The sequence below is a fragment of the Schistocerca americana genome, chromosome 6, assembly GCF_021461395.2.
Source record: "Schistocerca americana isolate TAMUIC-IGC-003095 chromosome 6, iqSchAmer2.1, whole genome shotgun sequence".
Lineage (NCBI taxonomy): Eukaryota > Metazoa > Arthropoda > Insecta > Orthoptera > Acrididae > Schistocerca > Schistocerca americana.
Genome location: NC_060124.1, coordinates 521386347 through 521407670, shown reverse-complemented (window position 1 = coordinate 521407670; position 21324 = coordinate 521386347). Strand labels below are relative to the sequence as shown.

General features: G+C 44.0%; 1 protein-coding gene across 1 annotated transcript in view; it reads left to right on the top strand.

The window, feature by feature from the left end:
• LOC124620260 (leucine-rich repeat-containing protein 24-like) overlaps positions 1 to 21324 on the top strand; it is a gene marked incomplete at its 5' end in the record, with an annotated part of 317927 nt that overhangs the window by 33656 nt on the left and 262947 nt on the right. Inside the window, one exon of the mRNA XM_047146927.1 lies at positions 17398 to 17710. Within this exon, the coding sequence (XP_047002883.1) occupies positions 17398 to 17710 (313 nt within the window). The remainder of the gene's footprint in view (positions 1 to 17397; positions 17711 to 21324) is intronic.

The following is a 21324-nucleotide window of genomic DNA, read 5'->3' as shown; positions in this document are numbered from 1 at the left end:
GCATAGGGAGAAGCGATCATCATAACAAAATAAGGGAAATCAGATCTCGCACGGAAAGATTTACGTGTTCGATTTTTCCGCGCGCTGTACGAGATTTGAATAATAGAGAATTAGTTTGAAGGTTTTTCGATGAACCCTCTGCCAAGCACTTAAAAGTGATTTGCAGAGTATCCGTGTAGATGTAAAGTAGAAGAAATAAAATGGAATGTAAGCTTAATGTCAAAATTCAGGAGCACTCTTTGAACGAAATTAAGCAATTCTGTTACCTTTGGAAGCAAAGTGAAACATAGCACATGAGATTATGAGCACATAAAAGCAGTTCACCGGTACAAAATGGGCATTCATGGCCAAGAGAAGTCTGCTTGTGACAAACATTGGCGGTTGTCTGAGTAAGAAATTTCTGATAATGTACTTTGCATGTTGGTGAATCATTAATAGTGCGAAAACGCGCACAGAAGAGAATCGAAACGTTTGAGATATGATGGTCTGCAAAGATCCTGAAACTGAGGTCGACTGAATAGATGAGGAATTGGCACGTTCTTCGCAGAATGGCCTGAGACAAAAACATATGGAAAACACTGATAAAAAGAAGTAGCAGGATGATGGAACGTGTTTTCAGACTTCTAGGGTAGCAGAGCGAGCTATAGAGGGTAAAATCTGCAGGGGAGGACTGTGAGATCCCCTGCTGTACCAGCAGGACAGCACAAATATTTTAATTTGTGGAAAGGGACCAAAATAAGTGGCTGTCAGTTGCACTCGAACATATTACTTTATTCATTTGACAAACATTACAAGAGTAAAGGAAACATTAAAAACAGAACAATCCAAACATTAATTCCCGGCTAAATGCGCCATTCAATCTCACGGATTAAGGGAAAAACAACATTAATTTAGAATCAGCTGAAGGCTAATAATTTAAGACTCAAAAACAGGAATTCGAATTTAAAAGCCAGAAGGCCTTATCTTAAAATATTTCTCTAAATTAGGCTGAAGGCCCAAACAATCTCATACCTTAAGGGCAAAACAACTATAATTTAAAATAGGCTGAAGGCCAATAACTTAAGACTCAAAAACAGAAATTTGAATTGAAAAGGCAGGAGGGCTTATCTTAAAACATTTATTAAAATCAGGCTGAAGGCCCAAACAGTCTCCCGCCTTAAGGGCAAGACAATTTTAATTTAAAATCGGCTACAAGCCATACATAAACAAACAACAAGGACAAATAAGAAAAGGCAGTACATCAAACGGCGCTTTGAAGTTGCCAAGGCTCGGCCTGGAATTAAAACAGTAACGCTCGCTTAGGTGAGACAGGCAGTCGACCCAACAATTCTCAATCCGACGGCAACCTAACCGACAGATATTCAACAGACCAAGCAACAGGATAACTTCCGCTCCACTCGACCAGCACACAACAGGGAGTTCAATGGAACACGCAGAAAGTATCGGCGCCCACAAGGAATTACACATTCAGCTGTCAAACTACACGACGTGCTGGACAGCCACAACAGGGCGAGGAAAATACATTGCCTGAATTTACGTCAACGGACAGGGCAGGTAGCCGGCCAGAGTGGCCGAGCGGTTCTAGGCGCTTCAGTCTGGAACCGTACGACCGCTACGGCCGCAGGTTCGAATCCTTCCTCGGGCATGGATGTGTGTGATGTCCTTAGGTTCGTTAGGTTTAAGTAGTTCTAAGTTCTAGGGGACTGATGACCTCAGATGCTAAGTCCCATAGTGCTGAGAGCCATTTGAACCATTTTGCACCAGGGCAGGTAACCGGAACGTTAACGGCCACAAGGCAGGAGATTCTGCTGGTGCAATTCAATTCATAAATAATCAAGTTAAGTTATGGGCCCAGTACGCTTCCACAAGATAATGAAGTTAAGTTGAACTCGACAGGAGGGCGGCTAGAATTTTGCCAACCTGTAAACACATGTTGTTGCTCGTGGGAATGTCCTAACAGCCCACAACGAAATTCAGCGACACAATGTGTATAGTTGGGGCTGGCTGGTAGATAAAGTAAAGACTCAACTTTCGTGTCCGAAATCGGAGAGCCATGGACCTCGTAGCAATGGGAACAGCCCCTCACATTCCGACCGTGCGTGGGCGCCGCCAGCGACCCCGGCCGAACTACGCGCCACGGGGACTTCCTCGTTGCTCCACGCCAATCGACCAACTGCCCAGGCCCGTAAACGGTAAAAGGACCAAATATACGGCGGCTGATGAGACGACCAACCGAACGACCAACCAACGGTCGTCCCCCGCTCCAATCTCCCTCCGTCGGACAGTTCATGTGTGTCGCCAGCTGTCTGCGAGCACTGTCTGTCCGCGCCTCATCGGCACTCCTTCCCCGACTATATTTCTGCTGCGTTCCGACTGCACATCTGGTCCGTCTTCAACTGACTGTCAGACACACAACGACCCGGAAATGCTATCGGTCGCTCCAGAGATGGTACGACAGTGCCTCGCTCCAGAGATGGTACGACAGTGCCCTTATCGATAGACGCTGCTGCTGCCGCTCACGGGCAAGTAAGGCAGGAATTTAGTGACGCCAGTAAATGGAACAAGAAAACGAGGCGGCAGTACCATAATGGAAGGTGACAAACAAACAATGGCATGAACGCAGCCGTGCAAGGCTCAGACTGAGATTGAAATAAATCAAACAAATAATTGAGGATGTAGGGTGCAAGTGCTACTCTAAGACGAAGAGGTTAGCGTAGGAGAGGAATTAGAGGTGGGCCGCATCAAACCTGTTGGAAGAATGATGACTCAGAAAGCAAAGAAACAATTAGAAGGAGAAACGGCGGCAAATGTAACCTTAGTCTTGAGAAGAACACAAAGATATACAAACATACAAACATTTTGCACCCTTTTTTTCGCAAACAGGACAGCATGACTAGCAAAAGGTCTGGAAAAAACGTTGTATGGGATTTGCGTTATGAAAGGTAATAGAATAAATACGATATAATGTTCGAAGAAGACCACTTTGTTTTAGAAAAAGCAAACTATATTGACCGTTTGGATTAAGAAATTAGGCATCTAAGTTAAATTGATCATTGGCGTATTAAGGGGAATCGTGGCTTCTACCAAAGCATAAAAGTGAAAGTGAGTGTTAACTGCTGCGCTTCAGTTGCTTCGTTTCTCTGCCTCGTGATGAGTGGGTGTTGTGTGATGTCGTTAGGTTAGTTAGGTTTAAGTAGTTCTAAGTTCTAGGGGACTGATGACCTCAGTAGTTAAGTCCCATAGTGCTCAGAGCCATTTGAACTTGCTTCGCCTTACGTACTACTTCGGAGGTCCATCAACTCGTCTGAGCGTCTTTAGCGCAGCGAATTTCGACAGAATCGAGTTCCTGAGAACGAAACAGATTAACAGCAGGCAAGTCTTGAGTGTTACCAACAGTCTACTGCTTCACGGAAGTAAGTATCAAATGTGCTGTTGTTAATGTAGCTTTATTCCGTCAGTCTGATCGGACAATTTACACACTATAATCTCCCTTAAATATCAACTTTAATTAGCCTAATTATACATAGAACATATTAACAAAGTCGTAATTGTTGCCCTTGCTGTAGGTTGTTGTTGTTGTGGTCTTCAGTCCTGAGGATGGTTTGATGCAGCTCTCCATGCTTCTCTGTCCTGTGCAAGCTGCTTCATCTCCCCGTACGTAATCCAGCCTACATCCTTTTGAATCTGTTTAGTGTATTCATCTCTTGGTCTCCCTCTACCATTTTTACCCTCCACGCTTCCCTCCAATACTAAACTGGTGATCCGTTGATGCCTCAGAACATGTCCTACCAACCGATTCCTTCTTCTAGTCAAGTTGTGCCACAAATTTCTCTTCTCTCCAATTCTATTCAATACCTGCTTATTAGTTATGTGGTCTACTCATCTAATCTTCAGCATTCTTCTGTGGCACCACATTTCGAAAGCTTCTATTCTCTTCTTGTCTAAGCTATTTATCGTCCACGTTTCACTTCCATATATGGCTACACTCCATACAAATACTTTCAGAAACGACTTTCTGACACTTAAATCTATACTCGATGTTAACAAATTTCTCTTCTTCAGAAACGCTTTCCTTGCCATTGCCAGTCTACATTTTATTGCTCCCCAAATAGCAAAACCCCTTCACTACTTTAAGAATTTCATTTCCTAATCTAATTCCCTCAGCATCACCCGAGTTAACTCGACTACATTCCATTATCCTCGTTTTGCTTTTGTTGATGTTCATCTTATATCCGCCTTTCAAGACACTGTCCATTGCGTTCAACTGCTCTTCCAAGTCCTTTGCTGTCTCTGGTGGTAGCTGGAAATGCCTCAATCCGTGCAGTGGCCCTGGTCCAGATCTAACAAACCACATGCTACACGATATCTGACTAAAAGCAATGTTGTGAGGCTGTGAACGTTCCCTCGCTCTCGTACACTGTGGTTATGGCTAATGTGGAGCCTAGTGGAGCAGGGGGAGCGACAGTCTTGGACAATAGCGAACGCTGACTCCCATGGAAATCGCCCTCTTGGAACGCTGCAGCGCAGATCGGGGGCGAAGTCCTGTTGCCAGTTCCGGCTGTGTGACGAAAAGGACGCTCTGTGCCATAAGGCTGCGGGGACCTTTTTGGTCAGCCTATGGCATTTGAAAGCTTTGCGGAAACATACTCCTCCTTGCAGCTGATGTACGATTGGGACATTTTAGTAGACAGACGGAGCGGTATCTGATTCATTCGTATTCATTCTGCTAGTCAGTTTGATTTAACCGGCGTTCTATGTAAAAATATTGTCTGAGGTAGTACCCCAGCTGGAAGAGTTCTAAGTCGGTGCCATTATTATCACATAGACTCAGTCTTCGGTAAAGTACGCGGCAGACTTTGTAGAATGCTAAAGAAATGCAAAAAGTCTATGATGGAGATTGCTTACAAAACACGTGTACCACCCACCCCAAAACGTCGTTTTGTTGTGTGTAGCCGAAAGTGGACCAAATAGGACTAACAGGGAGTGTTTAATGTATTCAAAAGTGAGCGGTACGAATGGTTAGAGGTTTGTTTGACCTGTGGTCGGGAGTGCTACGGAAATGCTGAAAAAAGTGAGCTGGCAGACGCTGGAGATAGACACAAATTACCCCGAGAAAGCCCAATTACGGAAACTTTCAAGAACCAATTTAAAGTGAAGAACCTAGGAATATACAACAACCACTTATATATCACTCCTGTAGGGACTGCGATAGCAAGGCTAATTGCAATGCACACACATGCGTATAAATAATCATTCTTCCCACGTTCAATTAGTGAAAAGGATGTGAAAAAGACCTATGCAATGCGAAGTACCTTTTGTTGTGCAGTCCACAGTGGATTGCAGGTTATGGCTGTAGACGTAAAGTAAGACTTTCTCGGGAGTAACAAGTCGGTGTAAGAACCCTGGGCAGGTCATCAGCCCAGCCTAACATTACTACTCAGTTAGTTAGATAAAAGTCCGCCCCCGGTAGCTGAGCGGTAAGAGAACTTCCACAATGTATAATCACAAAGCTCTTTGAGGCTGTGACACCCCATAGGCTGCACGCACCGAATGATGTGCGAAGGATTAATGCCCGCCTACAGTATGTGAGGAACCTTTCCCTCGAAGCAAGTTATCTTAGTGACGAAATCAGAAGCAACACATGTAACACAGCGCGCGACATCATACTTGAAAGGAAGTTAAATGAGGGCAGACACAAAATTGAAAAGAAATACCCTAATTGAGCCTGGAAGGCTGTATGGCGGAACATCAACTATTAACTATGCCGGCCTATCTACAGATTTTTTTTTTATTTTTTTTTTATTTGTTTTTTTTTTTTTTTTTTCATCAGTCTACTGACTGGTTTGATGCGGCCCGCCACGAATTCCTTTCCTGTGATAACCTCTTCATCTCAGAGTAGCACTTGCAACCTACTCCTCAATTATTTGCTTGACGTATTCCAGTCTCTGTCTTCCTCTACAGTTTTTGCCCTCTACAGCTCCCTCTAGTACCATGGAAGTCATTCCCTCATGTCTTAGCAGATGTCCTATCATCCTGTCCCTTCTCCTTATCAGTGTTTTCCACATATTCCTTTCCTCTCCGATTCTGCGTAGAACCTCCTCATTCCTTACCTTATCAGTCCACCTAATTTTCAACTTCGTCTATAGCACCACATCTCAAATGCTTCGATTCTCTTCTGTTCCGGTTTTCCCACAGTCCATGTTTCACCACCATACAATGCTGTACTCCAGACGTACATCCTCAGAAATTTCTTCCTCAAATTAAGGCCTGTATTTGATATTAGTAGACTTCTCTTGGCCAGAAATGCCTTTTTTTGCCATAGCGAGTCTGCTTTTGATGTCCTCCTTGCTCCGGCCGTCATTGGTTATTTTACTGCCTAGGTAGCAGAATTCCTTAACTTCATTCACTTCGTGACCATCAATCCTGATGTTAAGTTTCTCGCTGTTCTCATTTCTACTACTTCTCATTACCTTCGTCTTTCTCCGATTTACTCTCAAACCATACTGTGTACTCATTAGACTGTTTATTCCGTTCAGCAGATCATTTAATTCTTCTTCACTTTCACTCAGGATAGCAATGTCATCAGCGAATCGTATCATTGATATCCTTTCACCTTGTATTGTAATTCCACTGCTGAACCTTTCTTTTATTTCCATCATTGCTTCCTCGATGTACAGATTGAAGAATAGGGGTGCATGGCTACAGCCTTGTCTTACACCCTTCTTAATACGAGCACTTCGTTCTTGATCGTCCACTCTTATTATTCCATCTTGGTTGTTGTACATATTGTATATGACCCGTCTCTCCCTATAGCTTACCCCTACTTTTTTCAGAATCTCGAACAGCTTGCACCATTTTATATTGTCGAACGCTTTTTCCAGGTCGACAAATCCTATGAAAGTGTCTTGATTTTTCTTTAGCCTTGCTTCCATTATCACCCGTAACGTCAGAATTGCCTCTCTCGTCCCTTTACTTTTCCTAAAGCCAAACTGATCGTCACCTAGCGCATTCTCAATTTTCTTTTCCGTTCTTCTGTATATTACTCTTGTAAGCTGTAAAGCTGATTGTGCGATAATTCTCGCACTTGTCAGCTCTTGCCGTCTTCGGAATTGTGTGGATGATGCTTTCCCGAAAGTCAGACGGTATGTCGCCAGACTCATATATTCTACACACCAACGTGAATAGTCGTTTTGTTGCCACTTCCCCCAATGATTTTAGAAATTCTGATGGAATGCTATCTACCCCTTCTGCCTTATTTGACCGTAAGTCCTCCAAAGCTCTTTTAAATTCCGATTCTAATACTGGATCCCCTATCTCTTCTAAATCGACTCCTGTTTCTTCTTCTATCACATCTGACAAATCTTCACCCTCATAGAGGCTTTCAGTGTATTCTTTCCACCTATCTGCTCTCTCCTCTGCATGTAACAGTGGAATTCCCGTTGCGCTCTTAATGTTACCACCGTTGCTTTTAATGTCACCAAAGGTTGTTTTGACCTTCCTGTATGCTGAGTCTGTCCTTCCGACAATCATACCTTTTTCGATGTCTTCACATTTTTCCTGCAGCCATTTCGTCTTAGCTTCTCTGCACTTCCTATTTATTTCATTCCTCAGTGACTTGTATTTCTGTATTCCTGATTTTCCCGGAACATGTTTGTACTTCCTCCTTTCATCAATCAACTGAAGTATTTCTTCTGTTACCCATGGTTTCTTCGCAGCTACCTTCTTTGTACCTATGTTTTCCTTCCCAACTTCTGTGATGGCCCTTTTTAGAGATGTCCATTCCTCTTCAACTGTACTGCCTACTGCGCTATTCCTTATTGCTGCATCTATAGCGTTAGAGAACTTCAAACGTATCTCGTCATTCCTTAGTACTTCCGTATCCCACTTCTTTGCGTATTGATTCTTCCTGACTAATGTCTTGAACTTCAGCCTACTCTTCATCACTACTATACTGTGATCTGAGACTATATCTGCTCCTGGGTACGCCTTACAATCCAGTATCTGATTTCGAAATCTCTGTCTGACCATGGTGTAATCTAATTGAAATCTTCCCGTATCTCCCGGCCGTTTCCAAGTATACCTCCTCCTCTTGTGATTCTTGGACAGGGTATTCGCTATTACTAGCTGAAACTTGTTACAGAACTCAATTAGTCTTTCTCCTCTTTCATTCCTTGTCCCAAGCCCATATTCTCCTGTAAACTTTTCTTCTACTCCTTCCCCTACAACTGCTTTACAGTCGCCCATGACTATTAGATTTTCGTCCTCCTTTACATACTGCATTACCCTTTCAATATCCTCATACATTTTCTCTATCTGTTCATCTTCTGCTTGCGACGTCGGCATGTACACCTGAAGTATCGTTGTCGGTGTTGGTCTGCTGTCGATTCTGATTAGAACAATCCGGTCACTGAACTGTTCACAGTAACACACCCTCTGCCCTACCTTCCTATTCATAACGAATCCTACACCTGTTTTACCATTTTCTGCTGCTGTTGATATTACCCGATACTCATCTGACCAGAAATCCTTGTCTTCCTTCCACTTCACTGATCCCTGCTATATCTAGATTGAGCCTTTGCATTTCCCTTTTCAGATTTTCTAGCTTCCCTACCACGTTCAAGCTTCTGACATTCCACGCCCCGACTCGTAGAACGTTATCCTTTCGTTGATTATTCAATCTTTTTCTCATGGTAATCTCCCCCTTGGCAGTCCCCTCCCGGAGATCCGAATGGGGGACTATTCCAGAATCTTTTGCCAATGGAGAGATCATCATGACACTTCTTCAATTACAGGCCACATGTCCTGTGGATACACGTTACGTGTCTTTAATGCAGTGGTTTCCATTGCCTTCTCCATCTTCATGTCGTTGATCACTGCTGATTCCTCTGCCTTTAGGGGCAATTTCCCACCCCTAGGACAAGAGAGTGTCCTGAACCTCTATCCGCTCCTCCGCCCTCTTTGACAAGGCCGTTGGCAGAATGAGGCTGACTTCTTATGCCGAAAGTCTTCGGCCGCCAATGCTGATTACTTATCAAAATTTAGGCCGTGGCGGGGATCGAACCCAAGACCGAAGACGTTTTGATTATGAATCAAAGACGCTACTCCTAGACCACGGGTACAAAACATCTGCAGATACACGACATACAACAGTTAACAATGTCATCAGCACCAAAGAGAGACTATATGGGATCGGTTTAAACCAGACACACCTTTGTGGAAAATGCAATCTGGTGGTTACACTTATCCACAGATTCACCTGTGGCGGCAATGTGAATAACTGGAATTGGATCAGGCAACAAATCGCCTTTCTCACCAGATCCTAGACGGAATATATAACGCCATCGCTCCTCCTCACCAGACATGACGTACTTTCCGAAATTAAAAACCAACGCCATTAGCTGGTTACTGGGAAAATATGTTAGTTATGTTATCAACAAACTTGGGTTGGACAATGAGATAGAATTCCGAGTTTACATGAAGTGTGAATACGCAAAAATCAGCACGTATCGCAACCACAAGAAGCACTACGGCAACATGCTGAAGATCATTTTTGAAAGAATGGGTGTCGGTTAAATATGAGGAACCACTACAACACCATGAACGAGAACGAACAGAAGAAAATTAAAAGTCACTTGTCTTCTTATTATTATTTACTATTCCGAAACTTCTATGTTACACGAAGAGATTATTAAAAATATTTTGAGAATTACTCGTGTTCGACTTCCATAGTATTTGTGTGATTCAAGAATAATTATTACGTTCAGTGTTCAGTTTCTTCTCAGAGAAGAGGTTTCTTTGTCTTTCTTACATAGGAGAATGGGAGTTTTGTGTTAAGATTTCTGCACACTTGGTGCTATGTCCCAATAGGGGACATGAAAAATGGGGTAAAAAAATGATGGATAGAGCGTCTGCCATGTAAGCAGGAGATAAAAAAAAGTAGTTAAGGCGAAGTAAAAAAAAGTGTTCAGTGCGACGGACTGTCAATCCTAAGGGCCCGGGTTGGATTCCCGGCTGGGTTGGAGATTTTCTCCGCTCAGAGACTGGGTGTTGTGTAGTCCTAATCATCATCATTTCATCCCCATCGACGAGCAAGTCGCCGAAGTGGCGTCAAATCGAAAGACTTGCACCAGGCGAGCGGTCTACCACACGGGAGGCCCTCGTCGCACGCCATTTTTTTTTTTTTTACTTAGATAAAAAATTTTATTTGACTTTTGAAAACGAAAGATGTTTTTAATCATCCGGTGATTCCTTTGGAATGTAATCACAGTTTATGTCCCCAACAGTCAATATTCGATCGGAGAAGGTTAGAACAAGGCAACTGGAAGACCCAAATTAATTGTTGAATAATTAGGTCCAAGTTTCTTCGTCGCAATTAATAACCTGATGACATTTACACGTGACTTTCAGTTTATTCTTCACAGATGTGGCAGAAATATTCACAGTCCTAGCTTTTCTTTAACAGTCATTGGTTCTATCCGATGTTCGAGATTACTTAGTAACAGATTATGTGAGCGGTGACGTAATGACGAAGCAATGACTAACCGAACTGCCCTCGTGCCAAACTGCCCTCGTGCCAAGAATTGCGCCATACTAACTGACTGGTGAAGCTGATGAAGCTGCTTATATTTATAGAAAGTTAAAAAAAAATATCCAATACTTTGAGAGGTGATAGTACTCATCGAAACAAGAAACACAAGTCCAATAAACATGTGTCCGGAAACGCACGTGTTTATACGAAGAGCTGCGCGAAGCTTGGTGACCAACATTGGCACAAACGCTGAATTGGCGTTACGTCATATTTGTCGGCAGGGTGTTTCTCTGTATTACTCGCAGTGCTCTACCTACTATTAGGGGCTCTGCAGTCCGTTGTATGGTTCGAGTCATGTTATAGGCTACATTAGTTTGTGTGACTTATTGTGCAGTGCTGTCAACCCTGGCTACGTATCATGGTCTTTTATCTTCTCCCAAACGGGGACACACCAATGCGTTTAATGGTGCTGCGCTGTTTGTACGTAGAAATAGTGTAATACATTTATATTTACTCCCTTCCACAAACTTGTTGGCAGTGGGAGCCCACTACTCGACAAGTGAAATGACAGATACGAAAATTCTGCTATGGTTTAGAAAATTGACGTAGCCTGCGACCCCGTGCCCTCTATACTGAAAGATACCCACAGCACAGAGCGCCCTCTGATAAGCTGTTCTGCAGACTCTTCCAGCGTCTGAGAGACACAGGTACCCATGCACCTGTAAGACTGACAGTGGAAGACCCCGCACAGTCCGCACGACTGACATGGAGGTTCGTGTGCTACGTTCGGTGGAAGAAATCCCTGGGACCACCGTGCGACAATTAAAACCAGCAGATGGCGTGTTTCATTCTCTTTATCTGGAGGGGAGGGGGGGGGGGGGGGGTGTACATCATGGACAATTGCAGCACCCATATCGCCTACTGCGCCTTTCAGTCTTTCAAGGATCATCACGGCAGACGGCGGTTCTGTCAGTGGCAGTTGCAGAAGTGTACCAATGATCCACTGTTCACAACCAAGATTTTATACACCGATGATGCACGTTTCACAAGAAGAGATGGTGAGAATTTTCACAAGTCGCATGTATGGGCAGATGTAAATACCCAAGCAATTCAGGATAAAGGGCATCAACTCCGATTCTCAATCAATGTATGGGCGGGCATACTTAGCGATAGATTAACAGGTAAATCCGTGCTACCACAGAGATTAATTGAGCCGCACTATCTGCACTTTTGCATTAATGTGTTGTCTACCTTGCTGGAGGCTGTGCCATTGCAGCAACGAATGCAAATGTGGTTCATGCATGATAGCGCCCAGCACACTTTCATCACAATGTGCGCGAACATCTTACGCAGACATTTCGGGGCCACTGTGTTGGTTTGGGGGGGGGGGGGGGGCAGGGGGGAGAGGGGAGGGCACACCTTGGCCTGCACGTTCGCCAGCCCTCAATCCCCTAGACTTTTTGTGATGGGGACACTTGACGGAATTGATGTACGCCACGCCAATCAACGATATGCGGACACTACAGGGTCGAGTCTACAATGCGTGCCAGCAGGAATAATAACAACTGGGTGTACTTCAAAGGGTGCGTCGTTCCTTACACCGGAGGACTGGGGGCTGCGTTGTCATGAATGGGCGCCACGTTGAACGCCTACCGTAAACACGTGGACTTGTTTTTCTTGTTACGATTAGTATAATCAGCTCTCGAATTATTACCTGACGCTTTTTACGAACACCTGTATATACTGAAGCGCCAAAGAAAGTGGCTTAGGGATGCATATTCAAATACGTAAACAGGCAGAATGCGGCGCTGCAGTCGGCAACGCCTATATAAGACAACAAATGAGTGGCGCTATTGTTACATCGGTTACTGCTGTTACAATGACTGGTTACCCAGATTTAAGTGAGTCTGAACGTTGTGTTATAGTCGGTGCATGAGCGATGACCACAAGTGGGGATTTCCCCGTACACCATTTCACGAGTGTACCGTGAATCCGGTAGTTTGGCAGTTCCAGCAGGACAATGGGACACACCAACGTTCTGAATTGCTACAGAGTGGTTCCAGGAACACTCTTCTGTGTTTAAACACTTCTGCTGGCCACAAAGCTCCCCAGACGTGAAAATTATTGAGCGTATCTGGGGTGTGTTTCAATTTGCTGTTCAGATGATATTTCCATCCTTCGTACTCTAACAGATTTATGGACAGCCCTACAGGATTCTCGGTTTCCATTCCCTCCACCACTACTTCAGACATTAGTTGAGTCCATGCCACGTCATGCTGCGGCACTACTGCGTGCTCGCGGGGGCCCTACATGGTTTTACATTATATAGACAAAATAATCTAAGACCTTCTATATAAGAATCATAAAAACAGGTACTTTAGGTAACCCACAATGACAACTTACGATTTTCAAATGTGACAGTGCTCTCTACAAAAACAAGGAAAAGTCTTTGACGTCAGCTGAATTTTACGAAGGCTTGATATTCTAAGCTAAATTTAGAAAATTTTATCCCTATTGGTTTTCAAAACATCATATTCTGTACTCGTTATATAATTATATTAATTGCTAACGTTTAGACCACATCTCCCTCAGTAGTTCTTATATAGGCTGAGCTGGTTTTCTAGCATGTTTTGCTATATTCTAAAAACACTGTACTAATATTTCTTTGTCATTTCTCTCGAATATTCCAAAGGATAATTTTTACAAGAAAATATCTGCACTGCAAAACCGAAATCCCTCTTCTTATTTTTCTTTAATTTCCTCATAAAAACATTTTTATAAATTAATAAAATTTTGTAATAATGTCCAAGACACGGCCTTGCCGCAGTGGATACATCGGTTCCCGTGCGCTATTGCCATTTTTCGGGGTGCACTCAGCCACGTGATGCCAATTGAGGAGCTACTCGACCGAATAGTAGCGGCTTCGGTCAAGAATACCATCATAACGACCGGGGGAGCGGTATGCTGACCCCACGCCCCTCCTATCCGGATCCTCCCCTGAGGATGACACGGCGGTCGGATGGTCCCTGTAGGCCACTCGTGGCCTGAAGACGGAGTGCTTTTTTTTTAAGAATGTCAAAGACACGTGGTGTTTAACGTCAGTGGACATACGGTTCATTATTTTTTCATATATGTAGTCACGTAAGAATACCACAAACATCTTGTAATATTGATGCATTAATTTGTTCTGAAAGCGGTGCTGATATTCAAGACAATAAAAGCGGGTTAAAAGCTGTGAGCTATTTGGGGAAGTTAACCTTGCATTACTGAGCAGCTGTTTCACCAGGTATCCAGTCTAGCTTACCAAATTCCCAACCAGAGTAACATTAATTATAGTCTTTTAATAGTCATCTTACGACAACCGGTGATATATATATAAAAGAGAATTTAAATAAAAAGAAATAAATCAGTTTATATTTGGACATTTATTTTAACATTGATCACTGTTCCGTTAAAATTTTAGCATATTAAACATGATTCATAAGTAAACTGGTGTCTTATTTAGGATTGTGAAAATGTGAGTTTGTTATCTTACAGAACACATCAAATATGGAGCCAAGATTGGGATACTGCATACAACACTGCATTCATAAAATAACACACGAAGAACGTTGAAACATATGCAAGAGAAAATTAACCACAACCAACCGATTCAATTTTCACCCAAAGAAGTTACGTTCGTAGCGCAATCCTGTCCGTCATGAAATTACCACACACTGGTATACTAAATTCATACTGTCTCTGTGAAATCTTCCCGAAAAGAATAGCTGAGGACTATTCTGATGATTACACTAAATGCTTCACTTGGTCAACTTGGTTTACACAAAGAGTGTAACTCCACAATAATTTTGATAATTAAAATAAATTACATTGAGACACAAATTACAAAATAAAAACCTCGAACTGGTTACTATCGTCTTACTATTAACCTGATGGGTCAAACAATTGTATAAGCACGTGATACTGGTCTTACAAAGTACACCCCACGTGGGTTGAACATAAAGAAAAGTTGCTATATTGAAAAATATTGTCAAGACAAGACGTTATAATCTCACGCACATTCGCATTTAAGATTGATGATCTTAGTTAGAGTTACGGATCCTCAACACATGGTTCCACTTTACTCACAAAGTAGTGACGAAGCAACTACTGGAAGATATTCTGAACTTCACACTCGAATTACACTGCGTTGCAATTTAAGATAACATTAGATATTTTAGATCTAAACCTGAAATAAAGGTGATTAAATTTTCAGTTAGGCTGAATTTAAGAAATCCATTGTCCTTCGGACTTAGCAGAGACACGCTTAGCCGGAGATCTTACAACTTCAGACGCTCGCCGCGGACCGACAGCCCGTGGGCCCCTACCGAGGGTGCTTCCCGATACAAAACGGAAGTGACCAGAGAGGCAGCTTCCCATACCAATATGACAAGGGACGGACAGGACCAAACTAAGAATAGAAACCTCTTTGCTTTTATAAAGCGTAGCTACCTATTCTGACGTTGGTCCTGCTGTTCTCTAGCAGACAGGTTTGTCTGCTACCATCAAGCATGCAACTAGAAATACATTTGCTCACTCATCCTTTCACACAGAAGGGAAGGGGGATGACAGTATCTTATCATATACAGTATATAAAAGAAAGCGGATGTAGGTTCTGTATGAGACTGTGTGACATGAATTACATATAAACTGTGTTTTAAAGTGTAGTAGTGTGACAGATCGTTCTTGATTATGTGTAAAAGTAACACGTTCCACTGCTCAGTCTCCTCCCAGATAGAAACACCACAGTAAATTTTGAAGTGGAATGTATGCCGTAAATGACAAAAATTTTAAAAAATTAACATGAAAGGAATCCAACAGAGACCTTTCAATCTCAGTAAAGTGTATCATGTTGTTTATCGTGTAGCACTACACGTGAGTCTCAGTCAGTTAAATTACACCGCTTTGCCAGGTAGTACCCTTTGCTTTTGCTTTTTGGTGGAGGGGGAGGATTATATGTGATCCCTCACTTCTCGGTATTTATCATCTCGCATCGGTAGTTTCAGTAGTTGCTCCCGGTGAAAGATCTTTGAGAGGAATTGCAGCAGGTGTCGTGCTATGTTATTTCCCGTACTTCCCTGAGACAAGAAAAACCAAAGAAATTTTGGTCGTATGTAAAGTACACAAGCGGCAAGACGCAGTCAATACCTTCGCTGCGCAGTGCCGATGGTACTGTTACCGACGACTGTGCCGCTAAAGCGGAGTTATTGAACGCAGTTTTCCGAAATTCCTTCACCAGGGAAGACGAATGGAATATTCCAGAATTTGAAACACGAACAGCTGCTAGCTTGAGTTTCTTAGAAGTAAATACGTTAGGGGTTGCGAATCGCTTGATACGGGCAAGTCTTCAGGTCCAGATTGTATACCGATTAGGTTTCTTTCAGATTACGCTTATACAATAGCTTCCTACTTAGCAATCATATACAACCACTCGCTCACCGATAGATCTGTACCTACAGATTGGAAAACTGCGCAGGTCGCACCAGTGTTTAACAAGGGTAGTAGGAGTAATCCATCGAACTACACACCTATATCATTGACGTCGGTTTGCAGTAGGGTTTTGAAGCATATACTGTATTCAAACATTATGAATCAAATCGAAGGGAACGATCTATTGATACGTAATTAGCATGGTTTCAGAAAATCATCGTTCTTGTGCAACGCAGCTAGATCTTTATTCGCACGAAGTAATGGCCGCTATCGACAGGGGATCTCGATTCCGTATTTCTAGATATCCGGAAAGCTTTTGACACCGTTCCTCACAAGCGACTTCTAATCAAGCTGCGGGCCTACGGGGTATCGTCTCGGTTGTGCGACTGGATTCGTGATTTCCTGTCAGGAAGGTCGCTGCTCGTATTAATAGACGGCAAATCATCGAGTAAAACTGAAGTGATATGAGGTGTTCCCCAGGGAAGCGTCCTGCTACGTCTGCTGTTTCTGATCTATATAAATGACCTGGGTGACAATCTCAGCAATTCTCTTAGGTTGTTCGCAGATGATGCTGTAATTTAACGTCTAGTAAGGTCATCCGATGACCAGTATGAGTAGCAAAGCGATTTAGAAAAGATTGCTGTATGGTGTGGCAGGTGGCAGTTGACGCTAAATAACGTAATGTGTGAGGTGATCCACATGAGTTCCAAAAGAAAACCGTTGGAATTCGATTACTCGATAAATAGTGCAATTCTAAAGTCTGTCAATTCAACTGGGTGTTAAAATTACGAACAACTTCAGTTGGAAAGACCACATAGATAATATTGTGGGGAAGGTTGCGTTTCATTGGCAGGACACTTGCAAGATGCAACAAGTCCACTATAGAGACAGCTGACACTACACTCGTTTGTCCTCTGCTAGAATATTGCTTCGCGATGTGGGATCCTTACCAGGTGGGACTGACGGAGGACATCGAAAGTTTGGAAAAAAGGGCAGCTCGTTTTGTATTATCACGTAATAGGGGAGAGAGTGTGGCAGATATGATACGCGAGTTGGGATGGAAGTCATTAAAGGAAAGACGTTTTTCGTCGCGGCGAGATCTATTTACGAAATTTCAGTCACCAACTTTCTCTTCCGAATGCGAAAATATTTTGTTGAGCCCAACCTACATAGGTAGGAATGATCACCAAAATAAAATACGAGAAATCAGAGCTCGAACAGAAAGGTTTAGGTGTTCGTTTTTCCCGCGCGCTGTTCGGAAGTAGAATGGTAGAGAGATAGTATGATTGTGGTTCGATGAACCCTCTGGCAAGCACTTAAATGTGAATTGCAGAGTAATCATGTAGATGTAGATATAGACACGGGGTAGTGAGCGCAGTGCAGCGCCGTTTCGCCGGCAGGTCGTCGCCGGGCCGGTACGTGGTGAACGCGTCCGGGGGCGCGCTGACCGTGCTGCGGCTGGAGGCGTCGGACGCGGGCTCCTACCAATGCGTGGGCGAGAACCGCGCGGGCCGCGCGCTGGGCGCCGTCACGCTGGAGGTTCGCCGGCGCGCCGCGGCGCCGCCCCCGGCCGCCGCGCTGTCGGGCCGCGTGCTGGCGGCCGGCGTCGCCGTCGCGGCGCTGCTGGTGCTGGCCGCAGGGCTGCTGGCCGCCTGCGCGCTGCACGGCGCACTCGCCAGGAAGCGCCGCCGCCGCCGGCACGAAGCCGCAGAGGTCAGTGCGCGCCCCGCTCACCGCCAGCTGCGGTGGCAGGGCAAAGTACACTACTGGCCGTTAAAATTGCTACACTACGACGATGACGTGCTCCAGGCGAGAAATTTAACCGACAGGAAGAAGATTGTGTAACATACAAATGCTTAGCTTTTCAGAGCATTCACAATTGGTTGGCGCCGGTGGCGACACCTACAAAGTGCAGGCACGAGGAAAGTTTCCAACCGATTTCTCATACACAAACAGCAGTTGACCGGCGTTGCCTGGTGAAACGTTGTTATGATGCCTTCTGTAAGGAGGAGAAATACGTACCATCACGTTTCCGACTTCGATAATAGTCGGATTGTAGCCTATCGCGATTGCGGTTTATTGTATCGCGACATTGCTCCTCGCGTTCGTCGAGATCCGATGACTGTTAGCAGAACATGGAATCCGTGGGCTTAGGAGCGTAATACGGAACGCCGTGCTAGATCCCAACGGCCTCGTATCACTAGCAGTCGAGATGACAGACATCTTATCCGCATGGGTGTAACGGATCATGCAGCCACGTCTCAATCCCTGAGTCAACAACAATCTGACGAACAGTTCGACGACGTTTGCAGCAGCATGGACTTTCAGCTCGGAGACCATGGCTGCGGTTACCCTTGACGCTGCATCGCAGACAGGAGCGCCTGCGATGGTGTACTCGACGACGAACCTGGGTGCACGCATGGCAAAACGGCACTTTTTCGGTTTAATCCAGGATCTGTTTACAGCATCACGGTGGTTGCATCCGTGTTTGGCGACATCGCGGTGAATGCACATTCGAAGCGTGTATTCGTCATCGCCATACTGGCGAATCACCCTGCGTGATGGTATGGGGTACCATTGGTTACACGTCTCGGTCACCTCTTGTTCGCATTGATGGTACTTTCAACAGTGGACGTTACATTTCAGATGTTTTACGACCCGTGGCTCTACCCTTCATTCGATCCCTGAGAAACCCTACATTTTAGCAGGATAATGCTCGACCACAAGTTGCAGGTCCTGTACGGGCCTTTCTGGATACAGAAAATGTTCGACCGCTGCCCTGGCCAGCACATTCTCCAGATCTCTCACGAATTCAATACGTCTGGTCAATGGTGGCTGAGCAACTGGCTCTTCACAATACGCCAGTCACTACTCTTGATGAACTGTGCTATCGTGTTGAACCTGTATGGGCAGCTGTACCTGTATACGCCATCCAAGCTCTGTTTGACTCAATGCCCAGGTGTATCAAGGCCGTTATTACGGCCAGAGGTGGTTGTACTGGTCACTGATTTCTCAATGTCTATGCACCCAAAATGCGTGAAAATGTAATCACATGTCAGTTCTAGTGTAATATATTGGTTCAATGAATACCCGTTTATCATCTGCATTTCTTCTTGCTGTAGCTTTTTTAATTGCCAGTAATGTAAATCCGTACGGCAGCACAGGCTGGGATTCCCTCTAGAGCAGGCGTCACCAAACTAAGACCGTCAGGCTCGCCGACGATAGTTTAGTTTGCAAATTGCTTGATAAAACGTACGTATGAACACTAGACGTCCTAAAATTTAAAGTTCGCGCACACAAAGTACCAAATGGGCAGTCAGTTGGCGGAGCTGTCATTTTTACTGATGTGACTCATGTGAACAGGTTGCCAACGTGACTATGGCCGCACGACTTGAATTAACTGACTTTGAACGCGGAGTGGTAGTTGGAGCTAAACGCATGGGTCATTCAAGTATTGGAAATCATTAGGGAAATCAATATTCCGAGATATACAGTGTCAAGAGTGCGCAGGGAATACCAAATTTCAGGCAGTACTGGTCACCACTGAAAACGGAGCGGCTAACGCCATTCGCTTAACAACCAAGAACGGCGGAGTTTGCATAGAATTGTCAGTGATTACAGAGAAGCAACATTGTGTGAAATAAAGCAGAAATCAATGTGAGACGTACGACGAGCGTATACGTTTGGACAGTGCGTTGAAATTCGGAGTTATTAGGCTACGGCAGCAGACGATCGACTCGAGTGCCTTTGGTAACAGTACATCTCCTGTAGCGCCTCTAGTGGAGTCGTGACCGTATCGGATGGACCATAGACGATTGGAAAACCGTGCCATGATGAGATGAGTCCAGATCTCAGAGATCTCAGTTGCTAAGAGATGAAACTGTGGTTCGAGTGTGGCGCAGACGCCCGAAGCAATGAACCCAAGTTTTTCTGTTTTTTTTTTTTTTGTTTTTTTTTTTTTGAGTCGTTAGTCTTCTCACTGGTTTGAAGCGGTCCGTCACGAATTCCTCCCCTGTGCCAGTCTCTTAATCTCAGAGCAACACTTGCAACCTACGTACTCAATTCTTTGCTGGATGTATTCCAAATCTCTCTCTTCCTCTGCAGTTTTTAATCTCTGTAGCTCCCTCTGGTACCATGGATGTCATTCCCTGATGTCTCAACAAATGTCCTATCATCCTGTTCCTTCTCCATGTCAGCAGAACCCCGTCATTCTTTACCTTATCACTCCACCTAATTTTCAATATTCGTCTGTAGCACCACATCTCAAATGCTTCGATTTTCTTCTGTTCCGGTTTTCCCATAGTCCATGTTTCGCTATCCATACAATTCTGTCCTCCGAACATACATACTCAGAAATTTCCTCCTCAAATTAAGGCCTTTGTTTGACACTTGGAGAGTTCTCGTGGCCAGGAATGAACTTTCTGCCAGTGCTTATGTACTTTTCATGTCCTCCTTGCTCCGTCCGCCATAGGATATTTTGCTGCCTAGTTAGCAGAATTCCGTAACTTCATCTGCTTCGTGACCACCAATACTGATGTTAAGTTTCTCGCTGTTCTTAGTTCTGGTATTTCTCTTTCGTCTTTTTCGATATTCTGTACTCTTTAGACTGTTAGTTACCTTCATCAGGTCCTGTGCTCTTCTTCACTTTCACTGAGGATTGAAATGTCTTCGTCGAATCTTATTATTGATATCCTTTCAGCTTCAATTTTAATTCCACTTTTGAATATTTCTTTTATTTCCATCATTACCTCTTCGATGTACAAATTGAACAGAAGGAGCAAAAGACTACATCACGGTCGTACACAGTTTTTAATACGGGCACTTCATTCTTGGTGTTCCACTCTTGGCTCTTTTAAATGTTGTATATTACTTCTCTGTCCCTGTAACTTACCTCTGTTTTCCTCTGATTTTCTAACATCTTGCACCGTGTAATAATGTCGAACGCTTTTCCCAGGTCAACAAATCCTATGAACTTGTCTTTATTTTTCTTTAGTCTTGCTTCCATTATCAATCGCAACGTTGCAATTGCCTCTACGACGGGAATTAACAGACTTTGAATGTTAGTTGGAGCTAGACGCATAGGACATAACATTTCGGAAATCGTTAGGTAATTCAGTATTCCGAAAGCGACAGTGTCAAGAGTGTGCCGAGAATACCAAATTTCATGCGTCACATCTCACCACAGACAAAAAAGTGGGCGACGGTCTTCTCTTAACGACTTAGAGCAACGGCGTTTGTGTAGAGTTGCTAGTGCTAAGAGAGAAGCAACAATGCTTGAGAAAACCGTAGAAACGAATACAGGACGTTCGACTTACATATCCAGTGGA